We start from the raw sequence: 21,647 nt of genomic DNA, 5'->3' as shown, positions 1-21,647 counted from the left end.
AATATAAAGTGGAGAGTTAGTGTTATAGAACAGAACAAGTGGGTTCACTACTTTATCAGTTCTTAAATATGCAAGCTTTTCCTAAAATTTCACTTAGAATGCATTTCAGGAAAAGTGAGAAGGAAGGTTGACCATTAACAGAATATCTGAAACTTTTGTTTATGATATTCTTGTTGCAAAAAAGCAAGGAAAATGGCAAAATGGGAAGGCTAGTTTAGATGTGGTCAAAAGATACAGTGGAATTTACTGGCATGTGTCCAGATGCTTTGTAGCAAATCAGAAAGGGTAATAAACAAATCTTCTCCTTACAAAGAGAATGCTGAGATGCATGCAAACAGTTGGTGAAAACTAGTAGTGACTATTTCTGTAATGTGACTTTGAGCTTCCTAAGCTGAGTGCTTATTTCGTTGCACCCTTGATTCTCTACGGTACTTTGTAAAACCCCTTCTGAACCATTTTTCATCTGAAGAGTTTAGAAAAAGAATCAAAGAAGATTCTCAGAAACTGAAATCTGTCCACCTCTGGAGTTGACAATTTATGCATATACATTGTATATAATGAGGAAAAAATTCAACAGGACTGAGCATCCAATTTGTCTGTAACTGATGTATGATTGAAGATAATGTAATAAACAAGATAAGGAAATTAGAAATGAACTAAATTATATTCAGAGATATATTGATTGCATGTTTTAGAATTGAAACATAATTCATGAAATGCTTCATCTACCATCAGAAAAATCTGGCCAAATGTATCTTCCATTTTAAAAAAAAATCCTGAGTTTTTCTTTTAAGACATAAACATAACACATTTTCCTGACGTTTCATTTAAAACTGTAGCATGTATCCAAAATAAATTATAATGAAGATTTTTAATCAGATTTAAAGATCGCAAAACCCATAACTGATTATCAGTTTGTTTCCAGATGCACACATACCAAAATACAGATTTAAACAAAATTAAAAATAAAATCAGTATATTACTGAAAGAAGTAAAATTTGTAGAAGTAAAGTTTGATAGAAAAATAACTCTCCTATTCAAAAAGCTCTGCAGGGCTCTGAGGCACACGTGGAGGTCTGGGCAAGTGATGGAGAAAGTAGTGCCCATATTGAAAGCCTAGAGGGACGTAAGGATGCTTTTGCTCCAATTTGTGGAACATAAAAATAAGATTTTTTTTTTGAAAAATTAGGAGGAAATGAAGCTTGAATGTTTTCTCTTATCGAATGGAACTTATCTACTTTATAAAACATACATAGTTTTAAAATACTGCTTGAACTATCTTTGAAAGTTTTCTAAAAAATGAATAAGAACTGTTTAAATGAATCTGTATTTATACAGTTAGGAAATATTTATTCCATACTATAAAATGATATGTATGATATTTCAAATCCTCTTGCATATAGAGTTCTCAATTTTCTGCAATATCAATAAAGATCGTTGTATCTACAAGGGGATACATTCACAGCCAAGACCATGGTTACCTGAAACTGAAGATATTGACCATATGTCATTAAATTTAGTAGCTATCCTCTCAAGGAATTTGCTAGGTCCTCCAACACAACTGTATGGCAACTCCTACGGGGAAGCATTACATAGAATCACCTGGAGGACCTAGCAAGTTCCTAGACAGACCATTTTCCCCAAGGCATAGATAAGTGAAACTGCGGGTGTGGATTCCACAATTATGGGGATCCTAATGTATGAACTATGGAAATGCAGTACATCAAATTAAGGCCAGCTGAAATTAAGAATATGAAATTACTGATCTATCAAAGAACTAACAGATGTATTTTCAAAAATATATTTGTTTTTAGTCTGGAATTCACATGGCTAATTTTATCTACATTTACTAAGTCAGAGGAGTTATATCACACATTAAAAACTAATACATTTTATTTAGTAAAAGCTTTTATGGACAGCAGCCCACTTCATCAGATTATTGCACCCAATGGGCTTCAGTCCTCAAAAAGCATACATTAAATAAAATCTGTTAATCCTTAAGGTGGCATCAGAATCTGTAGCTTTTGCGTCTCCTTTTGGAATCATAAATATATGTATGATGAGAATGACACTGCTGTAATTGTCAATGTTATTCTGAAGTTATAACATACAGATCTTCTGATAGGCCATACTACTTCGGCCACAGAAGATAGATATCGCTGTCCTTCCCTCAGCAACAGAAGCAGACAGAAAAAGTAATTGTTTGATTCCTACACATTCTTCTAAATGAGAAAAATATTCTAGACTTTATACTGTTTAGGATGGTTCTAAATAATACTGACAGAAGGAGAATCTATTGCAAATATGTCTTTTTCACACTATAGTTAGAGGACTTTGATACTTTGAGTATCATTCTTACATGCTATGAAATCCTGCAATTTATAATTAATGAAATATTTAGATTTCTTTGTTGGAGAGCCATACCCTCACACCACTCTACAAATCCCATGATTTCATAGGATTTATAGGGTGGGGAGGGTAAATATTTCATAGAGTAATTTTTTAGAGTGTCAGTTAGTAAAATTGTGAATATTTCATCTGTGGATAAGGAGCTTGCATTGTAGTGTGAATACATTACACTTAGTGTACATTTAGGTATTTTCAGATATTCTAGTTTATTTCTCTGCTTCCTATATGGGATATATTTTTATTGGAATTCAACTGTATATTTATATTAATGGATAAAGCTTTGAATCAGAAAAAAACAAACCTGCTAACAGAAAAGTTTACAGATAATTCAGGAAAAATTAATATATTCCACTTTTCACAATTTTTGTTTTCCCCAAACACTGGGATTAGGGAAATGCAACTGCTTCAAATGTTTTGGATTTTTAATTTTTTTTCTGACTTCCATGTTTATATCAGAGTGCCCAAAATAGTATGGTAATGCACATTAGACAATGGCTAACATGTTTAATATGTGCAAAATTTGGGTGCAATTGATTATTTGCACATATTGTCAGGTTTCTATATATATGTGAAATGCTTAGGTCTAAATCCAATTCGTTGTCCCAGCCAGAGTACAGATTCATTGAATCAGTGGATACTAGGTAGAATCATAGAATCATAGAATCAAAGAGTTGGAAGAGACCTCATGGGCCATCCAGTCCAACCCCCTGCCAAGAAGCAGGAATATTGCATTCAAATCACCCCTGACAGATGGCCATCCAGCCTCTGTTTAAAAGCTTCCAAAGAAGGAGCCTCCACCACACTCCGGGGCAGAGAGTTCCACTGCTGAACGGCTCTCACAGTCAGGAAGTTCTTCCTCATGTTCAGATGGAATCTCCTCTCTTGTAGTTTGAAGCCATTGTTCCGCGTCCTAGTCTCCAGGGAAGCAGAAAACAAGCTTGCTCCCTCCTCCCTGTGGCTTCCTCTCACATATTTATACATGGCTATCATATCCCCTCTCAGCCTTCTCTTCTTCAGGCTAAACATGCCCAGCTCCTTAAGGCGCTCCTCATAGCGCTTGTTCTCCAGACCTTTTATCATTTTAGTCGCTCTCCTCTGGACACATTCCAGCTTGTCAATATCTCTCTTGAATTGTGGTGCCCAGAACTGGACACAATATTCCAGATGTGGTCTAACCAAAGCAGAATAGAGGGGTAGCATTACTTCCCTAGATCTAGACACTATGCTCCTATTGATGCAGGCCAAAATCCCATTGGCTTTTTTTGCCGCCACATCACATTGTTGGCTCATGTTTAACTTGTTGTCCACGAGGACTCCAAGATCTTTTTCACACGTACTGCTCTCGAGCCAGGCATCCCCCATTCTGTATCTTTGCACTTCATTTTTCCTGCCAAAGTGGAGTATCTTGCATTTGTCACTGTTGAACTTCATTTTGTTAGTTTTGGCCCATCTCTCTAATCTGTCAAGATCGTTTTGAATCCTGCTCCTGTCCTCTGGAGTATTGGCTATCCCTCCCAATTTGGTGTTGTCTGCAAACTTGATGATCCTGCCTTCTAACCCTTCATCTAAGTCATTAATAAAGATGTTGAACAGGACCGGGCCCAGGACGGAACCCTGCGGCACTCCGCTCGTCACTTCTTTCCAGGATGAAGAGGAAGCATTGGTGAGCACCCTCTGGGTTCGTCCATTTAACCAATTACAGATCCACCTCACCGTAGTTTTGCCTAGCCCACATTGGACTAGTTTCCTTGCCAGAAGGTCATGGGGGACCTTGTCGAAGGCCTTACTGAAATCCAGGTACGCTACATCCACGGCATTTCCCGCATCTACCCAGCTTGTAACTCTATCGAAAAAAGAGATCAGATTAGTCTGGCATGACTTGTTTTTGATAAATCCATGTTGACTATTAGCAATGACCGCATTTGTTTCTAAGTGTTTGCAGACCACTTCCTTAACAATCTTTTCCAGAATCTTGCCTGGTATTGACGTGAGGCTGACCGGACGGTAGTTGTTTGGGTCATCCTTTTTTTCCCTTCTTGAAGATTGGGACCACATTGGCCCTCCTCCAATCTGCTGGAACTTCTCCTGTTCTCCAAGAACTCGCAAAGATGGTTGCCAATGGTTCCGAAATGACTTCCGCTAGTTCCTTCAATACTCTTGGGTCTAGTTGATCTGGCCCTGGGGACTTGAACTCATTTAGAGCGGCCAGGTATTCCTGTACGACTTGTTTCCCAATTTGGAGTTGGATGTCCTCAAATCCCTCATCCACTCCGTCTTGCTGAGGTTGAAGATGACATTTTTTTTTGTGAGAAGACCGAGGCAAAGAAGGTATTTAGTAGTTCTGCCTTTTCCCTATCCCCTGTCAGCATTGCCCCATCTTCTCCTCGAAGAGGCCCTATCGCCTCCTTGTTTTTCCTTTTTCTACTGACATAAGAAAAGAATCCCTTTTTATTGTTTTTAATGTCCCTGGCAAGCCTGAGCTCATTTTGTGCTTTAGCCTTGCGGACCTTTTCCCTACAGGTGTTGGCTATTTGTTTGAATTCTTCTTTGGTGATTTCTCCCTTTTTCCAGTTCTTGTGCATGTCTCTTTTGTGTCTCAGCACAGTTAGAAGTTCTTTGGACATCCATTCTGGCTTCTTTGCACTTGTCCTATTTTTTCTTTTTGTTGGCACGGTTTGCAACTGCGCCTTGAGTATTTCACTCTTGAGAAACTCCCATCCATCCGTAACTCCCTTGTCTTTTAGTATCTGTGTCCATGGAATGCTGCTCAGCGTTTCCTTCATTTTTTGGAAATCAGCTCTCCTAAAGTCCAAAATGCGGGTTTGACTTGTCTTAGTTTCGGCCTTTCTTTGTACCTCAAATTGCAGGAGCACATGGTCACTTGCCCCTAAGGATCCTACCACTTCAACCACATCGATCAGGTCCTCCACATTTGTTAGGATGAGATCAAGAGTAGCCAATACCCTTGTTGCCTCTTCTACCTTCTGGACCATGAAATTGTCTGCAAGGCAAGCGAGGAATTTGTTGGACTTTGTACTCTTGGCCGAGTTTGTTTACCAGCAAATATCGGGATAGTTGAAATCGCCCATGACTACTACATCTCTTCTCTGTGCCTGTTTGGTCAACTGTTGGCAGAAGACTTCATCAAGTTCTTCCTCCTGGCTTGGAGGTCTGTAGTAGACTCCTACAACAAGATCTTTTTGAGTCCCAGTTCCCTTGATTCTTATCCAGATGCTTTCAAGCTGGTTTCCCGGATTGCTGTCATGCATTTCTTCTGCAGCATAAGAGTTTTTGACATATAAGGCTACTCTGCCTCCTCTCCCCTTTGTTCGGTTTCTGTGAAAGAGGTTATAGCCCTCGATGTCTACATTCCAGCGATAGGAGTCATCCCACCAGGTTTCAGTGATGCCTATGATATCATATTTGTGGTGTTGTGCTAAAAGTTGGAGTTCGTCATGTTTATTTCCCATGCTCTGTGCATTAGTGTAAAGACATGTGAGCCCCTGAGATCTTCCCCTGAGCTGTTTAATTGGGATTATTGTGCTTTCGGTACTTGGTCCTTTTTGTGTTTGTGCAGCCCTCCGTTTAGCCTTCTGGCGGTTCCCTGACATTATGGGTAAAGTAGTGTTCGCAAGGCTGTTGTCCCCCTCCCCCAGTGGGCCTAGTTTAAAGTGCGCCTAATGAGGTTTGCGAGTCTGTGAGCAAAAAGGTGTTTTCCTACTTGTGTGAGATGCATCCCATCCCTTGCCAGTAGGCCATCCTCCTGGAAAAGCAGGCCAAGGTCAAGGAAGCCAAAGCGTTCCTCCTGACACCATTTTCTAAGCCAGTCATTGACCTGTACTATTTTTCTGGCCCTTGTAGGACCGTGTTTTATGACTGGGAGGAGGGATGAAAAGACCACCTGTACATTACATTGCTTTAGCTTTGTTTAGCTAGGTAACTACATTCTAGGTGAATCTACCAATTCACTGAATTAAGACCAGTGAATCAACCCTTATTCCCTAGCACCCCTTTTGTCAACTCCATAACACTCATACTCCTAAAGCACCAGTGCCCCATTTTAAAAAACAGTTAAAGACTTGCCCATAAAAAAATCCAAACCACTGTACAAGATAGTATTCTACGTTAAAATACCCACTCAAAATGAAAACGAAAACAAAACCCGCCTTGAATCTCATCAAATCTCTTAACAGTTCTCTCAAAAATCAGTCTAAAACAGGGGGGGAAACTTCCAAGAAGTAAAAATATAGAAGTGACTTTGGGTCTTTCTTGTTTTAGTCACTGTGGAGGGGATGTGCCCATCAACCCCTCTGGAGCTGTTTGTTCACTAGCCACAGAGCCTTGGAAAATATGGTAGAACATAGAACTATTCATTTGCAGCTGCTGAAGTGGAAAAGGAAATCCATGGATTGTGGTAAAGTGATTTCTCCAAGAGAGGGGCAAAGGAGACTCCATTATATTCCGAGGCAGCATATCCCCACTGTTGAAGAGCTCTTACCATCAAAAAGTTTTTCCTAATGTTTAGGTGGGCTCTCTTTCCTTACAGTTTGAATCTCTTGCTCCACATCCTGGTCTTTGGAACAGCAGAAAAAAACATGCTCCCTCCTCATTAGCTGTTCTTCAACTAAGCCTAGGCTAAATAAAGTTGGGCTGAAAAGGCAGACCTCTTACTGCTAACTATCACAGTTGCCTCCTCCTGTTATAGTCATACAACCGTTTGGCAATTTGTGAGACAGATATAATGTGCACAAGGATAAGTGCACATCTCAGTCAGCTCAACAGAAAAGTCTAATCAAGGCATTGTGCAGCCCAACTGCATCTCACAAGAGCTTTCAGTGCCAGATAATTAATGTAAGGATGGTTGCTATCTCCATCCCATGCCAACACTGGGTGGTCTGACCATGCAAAATTCCCCAACTTGGAATACTTCAGCTGTTTAGGACTACAACTACAATCAGTCCCAGTCATCATAACCACTGAACAGGGATGATGAGAATTTAAGTTCCAAAATATAGGGGGTGTTAGTTGGAGAAAATCTTCTGGAAAGTCAGACTAATGCTTCAGTTCTTTGTAATGTGACAACAAATCACAAACACTAAAAAGCACCCAACTGCTTGATGGCTTTTGTTGTATGTCTCCTAATATTTTTGCCTACTATCCATTTTGTATTTTATTTAGGTAGTTTTCAGCAATGCTTATGCTGTTCTATTGTTTCTATTTTATGTTGTCATTCAAGTAGTGATTCTTCTACTGACAATGGTATTTCCATTCCATTGTCAGCCATTGTTCTGTTTATTGCTTATTTTATATATTTTCATGCTATTTACAAATTACAATAATATGTTCACTTTTTTAAAGAACGTCTGGTATATTATCAGCTTTGCCTTGCTGCTCTTCTTTGGTCTTTTACATTCTGTCAGAAGTATCCATAGTTTCTCCACATGATTTTACTTTATTTTATAGGTAATACATTTTACAAATATTTTATATATGAGTGGGCTACTTTCTGTTTTTCAGCAAATATTTATTTGTATCTCATCTTAAACATTAATTACATATGTTTACAATCTCTTGCATCAATGTACCTGCAAAAGATTCTGAACACTACAATTTCTTTGAATTGAAAACACACATTTGTATGAATTGTCACTAAGAATATTTTACAAAAGCAATGATAAGTGCTGCATCAACAGAAAAACCAAGCCCACAATTATAACTCAATTTTATCTTAACTGGACAAGAATGATTTCAGATAAAAATTATGCCATGCTGCAGAATCAATCAGAAAATAAATAAATGCAATATCAATATAATTTTTTTAAAATCCTACCAGCCTATTCCACAACACTGATGGATCATATGGATAAAAATGGCTGGCCAAAAATCTTCATAAGGACTGATGTCAAAGTGGTATCTATTATAAGAAAAATACACAGTTAGAACTACAGAATCACATTTCTTTGAAAGGTAAAATCAGTCCCTTCCATAAAAGGTGCTTGTTATACCTTATTTGGACATTTATCTATATATGTCCAATAGCCTAATAGTTCTCTGGATGGTTAATTTTAAAATATGAAGCTAATAAAACCACACTAAAACAGCAGAAGTTAATATAGACCAAATAAAAACAGCAGCATGGAGGAAACTGGTGCAACAGTATTAAAACCACAGACAAAAAAAGGAGGAAGGGAGGAGGGAATCGCAACAGCGTAGAGTAATAACATCAAATTGGGGTAAAAGAATGTCTTCAGGAACCATAGAGAGACATCGTAACCAGAGCCATTTACTTGTATAAGCTTCGCCTAACAGAGTTGAAAAACCAGGTTTTTCAAAGAATCTTGAGGTTCCTCTTAAGAACTGTGAGAGCCATGAAGTGGTTTAAATTAGTTGCAAAAATCATTTTGCATCAGTGGAGTGGAAAGCAGTTCCAGTAATTTTAACCTCTTCTTTACATTTTAAAGCTTTTACTCACAAAATCTACAAACGATGCCCCAAATCCCATTCTTAGTTTTCAACCCTCACATGAAATGGGGAACTGTGGCCCCATCTACACTGACCATTTAAAGCGATTTTGAGCTAGCATCAAACTAGAGCAGCCAGACAATAAAATCCCACAAAAATGTGTGAAAGAAAGCCATTAATGTGAATCAGTACTCTCGTTTATGGAATCCCCTTCCAAACCTCAAACTGGTTCCAGAATTTCCTATGTAACCATCTGCCCAACGAAACCACTTTATTCAATCCTGCTTTGAAACAGCATTAAATGGTCAGTGTAGATGGGGTCAGAGTGGAGAGAGAATTCACATGAAAATCCTAATAGATGAGTTAAGAGACACCCCTTACACAGTGAAACCTGGTCCTGAGAAATACTGATGAACAGCATTATGTTCCTGCAGTTTCCTGATGACTTTACTATGCCATCTTCCCCCAGCAACCATGACAAGTAATTGCTTTAAAACTTTGATAAAAGAAATGAGCTGGACTGACTGTATCTTTTTCTTTTTAGGTATTTCAATATGGGTAATTTGTTTTGCTTTTGCTTCCCTTATGTTTTTTGACTTCTTATAGTAATTTCCTTGGTTTTTATGAAGGTATTCACCAAGAACGACTGCTATCCCTAAAATTTCAGTTTATTTGATTAATTTTATTCATTCGATTTACTATACATATACCATTTGCAATCAGTGGTATACTATATGTGTACCATCTGTAAACAATTACATGCCTGGGAATATTAACAATATTTGGATAACTGAATGGGAGCCAGCTTTCCATAGGGTACCACCAAAAGTGTACCAAAGGTGTTTTACTTTCTTCCTGATGCTTCCCAAAATGACCCTTAGACCACTTTAAGTCACCATTCTGGGAAAGACACAGATAAAAAAAGGTATTTAACACTGTTTAGGGGCTTGGGGTTTGTGTGAATGCTTCTGCAAATATTTGCATGATTGGGGAGCCTTTGTAATCTCTTGAACATTTTCAAATTTGAGGTGGTTGAAAGGGTTTATGGGAACTAATGGCAGGTGGCAAGAGTGAGGTTTCGAGGGTGCATGTATCCTATAGGCTGTCCTTGTTTTGATACATTTAATTGTACTGGATTTGACGGGGGGGAAAAAAAATAAGCGAGCAGCCCTGTCTCTCTGTGAATACAAATTAAAGGAACTCACAGAATTTTAATAAGAAGAACAGCAAATTATAAAAACATCATAAAAGTTTATCAAACCAATTTCAACAACCGGTAACCAGGAATATGGTGTGCATATGGTGGGAAATGTTCTTTATTCAGCATTATTATGTATACTTAATCTTGGATATAGCCCAATTAAAATGTTTCTTGAATGATAGGGGAAATGGCAGTTAAATGTAAAACATAATTCTTGCACAAAGTTTCCTAACTTGTGCAAAGCCCCACCGATCATGTAGAACAGAACTTTGCAAAGATATGACTTTTAAAAACATAGGGTACCTTAATACGAATATTTATAAGCAATAATACTTTTTGAGATTTGAGAAAATCTGCACAGAATGGAAGATTCTGGTGGTAAGTCTGTAGACACTTTAATGTTTAATTATAGTAATGGTAATGCTGGTGGTAATAAAACGATGTTTATGACTCATCTGTCCATTGCCTGAGAGACGTTGTGAACACCAGAAAATGAAATAACACTGTACAATCATTTTAAATGGCATTTTATCTTGTTATCCAAAGATATAATCATATGTTGAGGGTCAGAAAGATAGAACTACTCATTGTTTTATTATTAACTGCTGCTGCATCATAGTTGTGTGCAACAGATGTTTTATTTCCCCATCACTGAACTGAGGAACATACTTAGGTGAATTGGAAACACAGTCTTGCACAGCAGATATGTTAGAGGAGAAAGTAACCGTTTTGTTTAAACAAATGATTAATCAGTCATGGCTGTTATGACAACGATGGGATTCTCCCAGAGTGTTTCAGAGCCTACATACATATATCAGACTATACATTGGATTTGGTGTTCTCTGCTGATCAAAGAACCATGACCTTTAGTGTGAGAGTTAACAGCAGTTCCTGGTGAGATAAAGACTTAACACAAATTCTTAGTTTCTGCAAGAGGGAGGGAGAAGTTAAACTGGCATATGAAGAAGTTCCTCCCAATGCAAAAATAAGTTGTAAAGAAGGTATTTTCTTTACAACTTATTTTTTGCAAGAAAATGTTAAATTACCCCTCTGTACTTACTACTCAATCTGCCACTGAGTCACATTGAGTTTAAAAATGTATTACTGTCATGTCCATTTTAACACTTTGAATAGTAATAGCTATCACTTTACTAAATATGGGTCCCAGGCTGGAAGTAGGGCAGGATATAAATCAAATAATGTATAAGCTACTTTTATACAGGTTGAATACTGCTTATCTGAAATGCTTGGGACCAGAAATATTTGGGATTTCAGATTTTTTTCACATTTTGGCATGCCCAATGTTTAACATAATGTACATAATCTTGGAGATGAGACCCATGTGTCAATATGAAATTATAAAAAAGCTAGCAGTAATATTAAAATGTTTTTAATTTTTTGTGCATTAAATAAGGTCTGTGCCATCACTGAGCCATCAGAAAGCAACTACGTCACTATCTCAGCCACCCATGTGGACAATTTTGATCTTTGGAATTCCAGACATGGAATGCTGAATTTATATTTAATAATTACATAAAAAACTCACAGTTCAATTTCTTGGCAGAGGTGTGGTGGGAGTTTACAGTCCATGAGGTTTTGCCATTCTTCCTCAGTACATACACTATGGTAAGAAAGCTTCTCCATAGTTACACGATAAATACATTCTGAATGGCGAATTCTGTGGTACATCTAAAATAAGGGATAACTATATAAACATAGGTAAAATACATAACGGATAACTATATAAACACAAGGGATAACTATGTAAACATAGGTAAAATACATTCTAACCTTTGTTAAATTTTTGTTTATACAAAACAACTCACACTTCTGTTTGTGATGGCTAAATGGGAATATTTTAAAAGAGATAATTTATGTCATCAGTGTTATCATATGAGTGGAAAATCTTTAAACGTTTCAGAAAAGAATGCAACTGAAATTTTAATCGCACAATTTTACTAACAAAATCTGATTAATCTTTGTTTTAACTATCAAATCAGTAAATCTAACTTGGCTAAATAAAACCCCAAGTGTTAATAGTAATAGCATGCTTTATGAAAGGCATTACTTTCATTCTAGTTCACTTGTATTTCACTGTGGAATAAAACTTACATTAGCACAATGTAAGGCTAAAGCACAAAAGACTGCAAACATTTTAAAGTTGTTCTCATCGGTTTTAGAGAAGGCACTTCCACTGAGTTTGTTCACCATCTGCACAACGCCTATTACACTTCCTCGGCTCACAATAGGCATGCATAAAATGTTCCTCGTGGTGTATCCTGTGTAGAGATCTACTTCTCTGGACATTTAAAGAGGGGGAGGGGGGGATAAAAAACAGATTTTTAGCACATTCACTTTTCCTATGTGAGACTATTTAATAATAATACTAGGCATGCTAGCCCTCAGAAGATGTAAACTTTTACATGGGAAAGAAAGGCCAGGCATGGTCACATATACAAGGAGCACAGCAGAGCTCTGCACAGAAATCCCAGGAACCAGAAAAATCCTTTCTCTTTAAGACTTCATCTCCCTCTCTAAGACTAATTGATGGAATGGAAATTTCACCTCTCCTATGGATACAAGAATATCTGAAGACCAAAGACTCCTTTGGAGTCAACAGAAGAGCAACATTCCCTTGATCTAGAACAGAAGGTTTAAAAGAACTATGCCAAATGAAGGCACATCTTCAGTGCTTGTGAGTGTGATCTTTTGAATCACAGCCTTAAATCCAAGATCCATGACAGTTTTTGAATCTTTTCAAATATTCTTTCCCTCCCTCCCTACTACTATGGTATGACAGAGGGAAAAACTGATTGGAGACAGAAGATTGGAACTAGTGGTGTTTGTTTCTTTGAGAGTTCAGACTTAATAGAACAAAATAACGGACTAAATAGAAATGATATGGGACAGCCCTGTACTTGGAAAGCAGTTTCTCATGCCCTGTCATTCCACAGTTAAGAAATAAACCCCAAGGGCCACATCACAAAAGTGAAAAGAAAGGGGCAATGCCAAATCCACTGCCCCACATACAACTCCCTCTCAGCAATGCTTTCCCCATCACCTGTGGGAAGTCTCATCATTCTGCAGAGGATCTGTGCTGGCCCAAGTTCCGAGGGAAGTATCCATTGATGCTTCCACCTCGGTTGGGGGTGGGACCTCTGCTGGAAGTCACAACCATGTGATCACTGTGGGGCTCCGTCCCCAAGACAGGGTCAAAGCATCTGATTTAGGTGAGGTGTAATGACGTCATAATAGTATCAGAAAAACTAGTCTAGCTATATTTTTATTTTAAATTCAACTGCACTGAAAACCATCCAATGCAAATATGCATTCTAAATTTGCTTACGAATAACTCAAGTTATGTTGAACTCACTTGTGTGTGGAAAGCTTACTTAATTTCATACCTGTTAAAACGTGGATCAGCATAGGCATCAGGAATATTGAGGACTTCTCCTGTTCTTGCCACCTGGCCAGCTATTCCTTTTTCAATAGAAAACCTGCAGATGACATAAAGAGATACGCATGCATTGAATCAATATGCTAAAAAGGATGTGAATTTAAGTTTGGTAATGTTTCATTGATGTGATGGAGGTAATTCAGAACGAGATAACATCTTACAATTGGTTACCTGAAAACAAGGCTAAAGTCATTTCCTAGGGGAGAGACTTTCTCTTTAAAGTCACAACGCAACTAACATGCAACTGCAGCATGATCTGTTCTACTATATTGCAGAACAGTATCATAGAATCATAGAGTTGGAAGAGACCTGTGTGCCATCCAGTCCAACCCCCTGCCAAGAAGCAGGAAAATCTCATTCAAAGCACCCCCAACAGATGGCCATCCAGCCTCTGCTTAAAAGCCTCCAAAGAGGGAGCCTCCACCACACTCCAGGACAGAGAGTTCCACTGCTGAACAGCTCTCATGGTCAGGAATGTCAAACAATTTCTACCTGTTGGGGTAAGATGACAATAGATCTTGAAGTTTTATTATGAGCACTGTTTTCGGAAAATATTTTTTTTATACTTATTTTGTGCGACATATATTTTCTGCCCAAAAAAAGGAATAAAGGGATTTTTAAATGTTTTTGATTTTCTTTTGCTGATCTTTCTCCTATTTATACAGAAGCAGAAAAGTATACCAGCAGTTCACCATTTTAATGCATTATTCTCAATGTGTTGAGAATTATTTTTAATTTCCCTTCCAACTAGATACCTAGGAAGTAATAGCTGAACTTACTGTCACCACATGATGTGGGCAGGATTTTTTTTCTAGGTATCAAAAATGCAGAGTATGTAAGTTGCAATGGACAGTTTTGCACATTTTCACCTTCTCTTCTCACCAAACTACAAATTTCATACTTCCATAGCACTGACAGTTAAAATGTCAAACTGTATTAATTTGTGCTACAAGGATGTGTTAAAAATATTGGCTCCCTTCCATTTATGAAGAAAAGGCATACATGACCCCCCCCCATGGTTCTGATATTGTAGCGGGGAGGGGGTCCCCAAAACTCCAGGAGGAAGAAGAAGAAGGAAGAGACAGAGACAGCTTTGCAAGTTCACAGAATTTAATGCTTACCCGGGTAAGGGCACCTCAGCTTCAATCTGGCTGATGAGGTACAAAGCCCTAACCCAAAACACCCAGTATTTATAGGCAAAATTATCCAGTTCGCACATGCGTACAATCACTTGACATTTACACAATCTAATCAGTTTGTCCTCGAATCGTGGCCAAGAACATTTGTTGGCAAGAACACTTGTTGGCAAAATATTATGTTTTCCACAACTTTCCCCTTACATCATCTGACCTCGCTCCCAGATGATTTACATTGAACCATTAAAATGAATCATAACTTCATATATTTCTTCACACATCATATTATATGATTCCACACATCTTCATCTCTGTATCTTTAACTTATTAAAAGCAAGCATTTCCCTTATTAATTCTCCTTAATTACCTTCCCAATACCTTTACAATATATTAGTTCTTTCAATTGATCCATTAAAAAGGTGTATTACATTTTTGTCTGCTATTTACTTCAACCAGACAGGAGGTGGCGCTGTTATACCATATCTTCAGATGTTTGCTTCTCCTTAGATTAATAATTATCAAATTTGTTCCTGGCACCAACTCTTGTAACCTTCCACATTTAGCTCTCGGCTTATTCAAATATTGACATAAGATTAGGCCTCTTGCCCTCCTGTCCTCCATGCCATCTGTCGTTCTTCCCTTCCACCAGAGAATCACCACCAGAATTCCTTCTTCATACTATTAAGAATCCCTTTTTAAGGTAAGACCTCATTAAGTTCATTAAGTTATAATTATTTTTCTATTTAGCTGCTGCCACAATATGGCTCATCATTCCTTGCAACCTTATTTGGTTGGAGGCAAATGCCCTTACACAAACAACAGTGCCTTTTGACCTTAAATGCAGGCTTTCCCCACTACCAACTCATGGGCCTGTATTAAAGGAAAGCTTTGGAAATACTATAAAGTGTTCATTGTTACTATCATCACTAGCCTGTCCTCACTTACTATATTTTGGACTGGTTTTGCATAGTACTATGTATTACTGTATGCTATTATACAAACTTTTTAAATTTTAAATTTCTGGCTACTACATGTATAATGTGATCTCTACCACTGATCTTTGCTCAACAAATTTCTCTGTTGGAAGTGGAAGAGGCAGAAATCATGCAGTGATGAGGCTGAAAAGTATTCTGTTTATACTTTTGAAATATTTCCGATTAAGACTTTGCCAACCTATTTCATTGACTAATTATTGTAGCTAATACATGCATTACTTTACTCACAATGGATTGGTGACATCTGACTTAACTACAACATGGCATTTCATACCTTATAATTATTGACCATGACATCTGAAGAGTGAACATAGTGAACATGTTGGTGGGAGTGGAAAGAAAAGAGGTAGAGAGCAGTGACAATTTTTTCAAGAGATTGCAAGATAAAATAATATGCTTCAGGTAAGCCTCTCACAATTAAGTGATTGGAGAAAGGGAGATTTATAGGAGAAAAAGATCTCTTTTGAAGGACCTAAAGCAAAATGTATCTCCTTAACTTAAATTTCCTTTTCCTGCAAATCTCATGGCATGCTCAACCTACAATTTAATCAATGAGTCAAGTAGTGATTAAACAATTCCGGATATTACTGTTGATGGTAACAAAATAATTTAGTCATTTCTACTGAATATCACTAACAAATCAATTTTCAAACCCAGTGTTGCAAAGTCTGTGATGTGTGTATATATGACACATACACACACAGGCCCCATTTATGCTGCCATATAATGCAAATTGAAATTGCATTATATGACCAGTGTAGACTCATATAATGCAGTTTAACTGCATTGAATTGCATTATATGAGTTTACAATGACCATATAATGCATTTTCAATCTGCATTATATAGCAGTGTAGATGGGGCTAGAGAGGGGGAGGGAGGTATATGGTAAAATAAAATAAGAGTAAAAGAAAATTGATCACTTGATCTGTCCAATTTCTGTAAAGCAATTCATAAAACATGAATTTAGCTCAGCTTCATTTTACGATGAGTACCTTTTAAAATCAAATGAAAAAGAGAAGAAAAGCTAACAATACATGCTTACTAATAGCTTTCACATTTTGTTGTTCTGCCATGATATTATTTTTAATTGTTTTTAAAATGTTGTTTGATTTTATGTTTATTGATATTTGATATTGACTGTTTTTTCGTGCTTGTTTTAACCTGTATCTGTTTGGGCATGTCCCTTTGTAAGCCGTCCCAAGTCCCTTTGTAAGTTGGCCCAAGTCTCAGGGAGATGGAGGCAGGGTATAAAAATAAAGTTGTTGTTGTTGTTGTTATTATTATTATTATTATTATTATCATTATTATTATTATTCACTATTTGCAAAGACTGCCTACATTATGGTGAGTCAATGTGAATTCCTGACAAACAGCCAGACTGCAAACCTCAGTTACTATTTATATACGACCACACTCCTGCATCCTAGTAGTACTCAGACAAATGAGAAACAATTTTAATAAGCAAGGGACAATCCATGGATCATATTGGCACAGGTGCTCTACAACTGCCTGTCAGGACGATGGGGATGGTGAGGAGGAGGATTTCCTCCCAGTAGCAGAATCTGAGCCCTAGGGGGATGAGCAGCCTGACACTGCAGAGACTGCTAGTGCTGAGCAGGAGCCGGACCCTCCAGAAATGGAGACAGGTGAGACAGCTTAGGGTGGATGCTAATCAGCTGTGCAGGTCCAAACGGTTAGCCCAAAGGAAGTTCCCAACTGTAAGGGCTTTGCAGGAGCAGTATAAAGTGCTGGGATTTGAAACAATTGGAAACAATCAGTGTGTATGGAATGTTTCCACTGGTGTCTTGAAGCTTGTATCTTGGACTTTGTGTGTGTGGTGTGTCTCTTGTATTGACCTTAGGAATGGACTTTTGGGACTTCCGGTGGAGGCAGCATGGCGGCGGCTGCAGGTCTCAGGAGGCTCCGCGAGCCCAAGAGGACCTGAGCATCCCTCAGTTGGGAAAGGGGGACAGGAACCCCCCAAACTGACAGACGAGGTCGGTTTGGTTGCAAAGGCCAGGAATTGCGGGGGCGGGCAGTACTGACCCCCCTTAAGGAGGTCAGGAATCCCGCCTGGCAACAAGGGCCGGCGCCCAGGGGGAAGGCACGGCTCAGAAGAGCCGCAACGTCGTCAGCCTTCACTTTTACTAGGACAAGAATGTAAAACTTAAAAGAAGAAGAAAGAAGAGAGAAATAGAAAGCAGAATCTTTCAAGCACCACTGTCAGTCTCAACACCTGACAGGAAGGAAGAAGGAAAAAAGAAAGAGAAAGACGCCGTTAGTCTCAACGCCGTCCTGCCGGTTCACGGCGGCCACATTGGAATAGGTCATCTCACAGTAACATAATAACAACAAAACAACTATAAAACAACTACAAAGGAAGAAAGGAAGAAAGGAATCCGAACTTCAAGGGGACCAATTCAAGGGGACCAATTCGGAAGCGTCCTCAAAAATGTGAGTGCCCTATGATTTTCTACGCAACGCCAACCACGGCGGGCTAACACCCAAGGGTAAGCCTGGGGGGGGTCCCTCCACGAACATCAGCAACCCGAGTAAACCCACTCCCCACCCCTCGCCCCCCTCCCCCTCGCCACCGAAGACAATCCCAGTCAAGTCCCCCTTCCCTCGCCTTTGGACGAACGGTCGTTTATCCGAGCCCGAGCTGGCTTGGAAGGCTGGCAAATAGCGCCTGCCTCAGCGGGCACCTACTCGCAAGGAGTAAGAGCTACCCGCGGGAGGCCACCGGAAGAAGGGGCGGATACGCTCCGGGAGACTCCCACGCGGCTTCTGGGCTGATCTCGCCCCAACTGCGGAATCTCGCGCGACTTCGCGCGAGCTAGCGCAGGACCGCCGACTAGCGCGAGAGCCGCGAAGAGGCGAGGGATGGAAGGGAACTGTAGAACAGAGCGGGGAGCAGGAAAGACCTCCTGCGACGAACGGGAGGCAGAAGAAGGAAGAAGTTTTAGGGGACTTCGAAAAAGGTGAGCAAGCGAAAGGAATCGCGGGGCGAAGAGGGGCACAGGGTAGCTGCACGAGGGGTGGAGGACACACAGGGTTTAAAGATAAACATAAAAGAACAAGCACAAGGAAAATCGGCTGAGCAAGGGGCAAAATTCCAAAGGGTGAAATAAGAAGAGGAGAGGAGAAGAGCCGGAATACAAAGGAACGGGTAGCGGGAGCGGGGTTAAAAGAAGGAAGAAGGAAGACAGATGCAGAAAAACACAGTGGGACGAGAAAGAACACACAGGAAAAATTCCTCTTTTCCCCACCAAATCGAAGCTCCAAAAACGATAAAGCACAATTTGGCCAGCTGGCAAATGTAAAAATATAGTATGGCGGAAAAAAGTACCCCAGCGGGGAAACAAAACAAAACAACAACCTCCATACCCACAACAACAACAACACCAATTACAATCCCCATGTCAGCTGCCATCCCCACCCCAGCTAGAAGACTCTCCACACAAGCGGAAACACCTTTTAAAGAACTGCTGCAGGAAATGTTGAAGATTCAAGATAAAATAGAAAAGAAAATAGAAGACAGCCAGGAGAAAATACAACAAAATATGGAAAAGCTCTTCAAAGATGAAATTGGCAAACTGAGACAGGAGTTGAAAGAAGATATGGCCCAGATTCAAAATGAGATCAGCGGCGTACAGGAGGAAATTAAGGAGCTGAAGAAAGATAATGTCAGTACGAAGAAAAAACAAGCCATAACAGAAACAAAAATAAAGGGATTGGAGGAAGCCAGAGTCAAACTAGAGAGACAGCAAGAACTATGGGCCTGTAGAGAGTCAGACTTTCAACTAAGATTTAGAAACATAGAAGAAAGAGAGGGAGAAAACCTGAGAGAAGTAATAACCGAAATCACAGCGGGGGTGCTAAATTCCACACGGGAAGAAGTAAATAAGGAGATAGACACAATTTTAAGAATCAACTCGAATTATGCCAAACGGAACAAGGTTCCCAGAGATATAGTGGCCACCTTCTGTAGAAAGAATATTCGGGACGAAATTATAAAGATGAAACCGAAAGATCAGTTAACCTTTAAGGGAAGAAAAGTAATTATACTCAAGGAATTCTCGACCATGACAATGGATAAAAGGAAAAAATATTACTTTTTGACAGACGAACTCAAAAAACAAAGGATTAAATTCAGATGGGAAAGGCTAGAAGGCATACAAGTGACCTATAAGGACAACAAATTCTGGTTAACCTCAGAAGAAAAAGCTAAGGAATTCCATAAGAACCTCCTAAAAGATCTGGAAGCAACATCTCAAGCCTCAAGAGAGGAAGAATCGAATAAAGCGAAACACGAAAGAATGGAGGCGAGGAAGCAGAATAAAGACTGGACGAAGAAGGAGAAAAAAAGACCAAGACCAGAGTCACTGGAGGACGAGCCGGAGGAGAAGGACATGGGACCTTCACAATATGCAACCAACCCATCCTGTGATGAGCAAGCTGAAGATATATTCCAACAACGTCAACGGCCTGAACACGCCAAATAAAAGAAGACAAATCTTCAATTTACTAAAAAAAGGAAACTATGACCTGATAGCTCTACAGGAGACGCACGTCATTTCTAAACATAGCACTTATCTCACGCAATCACAACTCGGGAAGGAATTTCACTCACTTGCCTCACAAAAAAAAAGAGTGGTAATCTATGCAAAAAACTCTATCAACGCCACCCTGGCGTTTAAAGATGAAGAAGGAAGGATGAATGCCATCAAGATCAAAAAAGACGGACAAGAGTTAATATTCTGTAACATCTATGCACCAGTAGGCCCAAAAACAAACTTTGCTAAAGAACTTAAAAAGAAGCTTGACGAACAGGCCCACATGGACATAATTATAGTGGGAGATTTCAATGGGGTGTTGGACTGTAATCTGGATAGATCAAAAAGAACAGGAGAGACACAAAGGGAGGTAAATTACCAACCAGTTTTCTACAACTGAAGAAGGAAATATATCTCCAGGATGCCTGGAGAATCAGAAATCCATCAGAAAAGGACTTTACCTTCTTTTCAGATAGGCATGCATCCTGGTCAAGGATTGATATGCTATGGGCATCGAATTCCATAATAACGAAGATTAACAAGATTCAAATCCTACCCAGAACTCTCACCGATCACTGCCCTATCCTCACGGTCCTGCAGGGAGCCGAAGTCCAACGGAAGTGGAAATTAAATGAATACCTGTTAAGTGAGGAGGAGGACATCGAGCGCAACAAACAGCACATCCGGGAATACTTCAAGCTTAACAAAAACGAAGAAACAAGGGCAGAGGTAATCTGGGACGCCAGCAAGGCGGTCATGAGGGGGTACCTCATACAACAAGGATCAATTAGAAATAGGAAAAGACATGAAAAGTACTCCACCCTCATAATGAACATAAAAGCCAAAGAAAGCAAACTTAAGAAAAAACCAAGAAACAAGAAAATTAAAATGGAGCTTGAACTCTTGAGGAAAGAATTAAACACCTTCCAGTTAGAAAAACTGGCAAAGAATTTAAAACGTATGAAAGTAAACTACTTCATCAACGCTAACAAACCAGGGAAACTTCTCGCGAGGAAACTCCGGAAGAAAAGGCAAAAGCAGTATATCTTTAAAATAACTAGAAATGGAAAAAGTTACCATACGGAAGAGGAGATTAAAGACCAATTCAAGGAATTCTTCGAAGAGTTATATCAGAGAGATAAGATCCAGATGGAGGATATATCTGAATACCTGGCGAAACACACACTGGAAAAAATAAAGGACGAGGAAAGAGAACCCCTCAACAAATCAATTGAGGAACAGGAAATCAGGAAGGCGATAAACAACCTCCCGAACAACAAGGCCCCTGGCCCCGACGGGTTCTCCGCCAAGTACTACAAGGTCCTCCAGGAAGAACTGATTCGTCATCTAAAAGAAATTTTCAATAACATCCTTACAGAAGCTAGAATTCCGGAAACTTGGAAGGAAGCAACCATCTCCTTAATACACA

General features: G+C 39.2%; 1 protein-coding gene across 6 annotated transcripts in view; it reads right to left on the bottom strand.

Annotated features, from left to right (window-relative positions):
- The window catches only part of PDE10A (phosphodiesterase 10A), a 269,479-nt gene that overhangs the window by 12,436 nt on the left and 235,396 nt on the right, over positions 1-21,647 (bottom strand). For all 6 annotated transcript variants that reach the window (XM_060753706.2, XM_060753710.2, XM_060753707.2 and 3 more), the window contains exons 12-15: positions 13,477-13,569; positions 12,185-12,371; positions 11,619-11,761; positions 8,240-8,323 (exon numbers count right to left, since the gene is read on the bottom strand). In XM_060753706.2, the coding sequence (XP_060609689.2) occupies positions 8,240-8,323; positions 11,619-11,761; positions 12,185-12,371; positions 13,477-13,569 (507 nt within the window). The remainder of the gene's footprint in view (positions 1-8,239; positions 8,324-11,618; positions 11,762-12,184; positions 12,372-13,476; positions 13,570-21,647) is intronic.

The sequence above is a fragment of the Anolis sagrei genome, chromosome 1 (assembly GCF_037176765.1).
Source record: "Anolis sagrei isolate rAnoSag1 chromosome 1, rAnoSag1.mat, whole genome shotgun sequence".
NCBI classification, from domain to species: Eukaryota; Metazoa; Chordata; class Lepidosauria; order Squamata; family Dactyloidae; genus Anolis; species Anolis sagrei.
The sequence above is the reverse complement of the archived record's forward strand: the minus strand, read 5'-3'. Positions and strand labels throughout refer to the sequence as shown.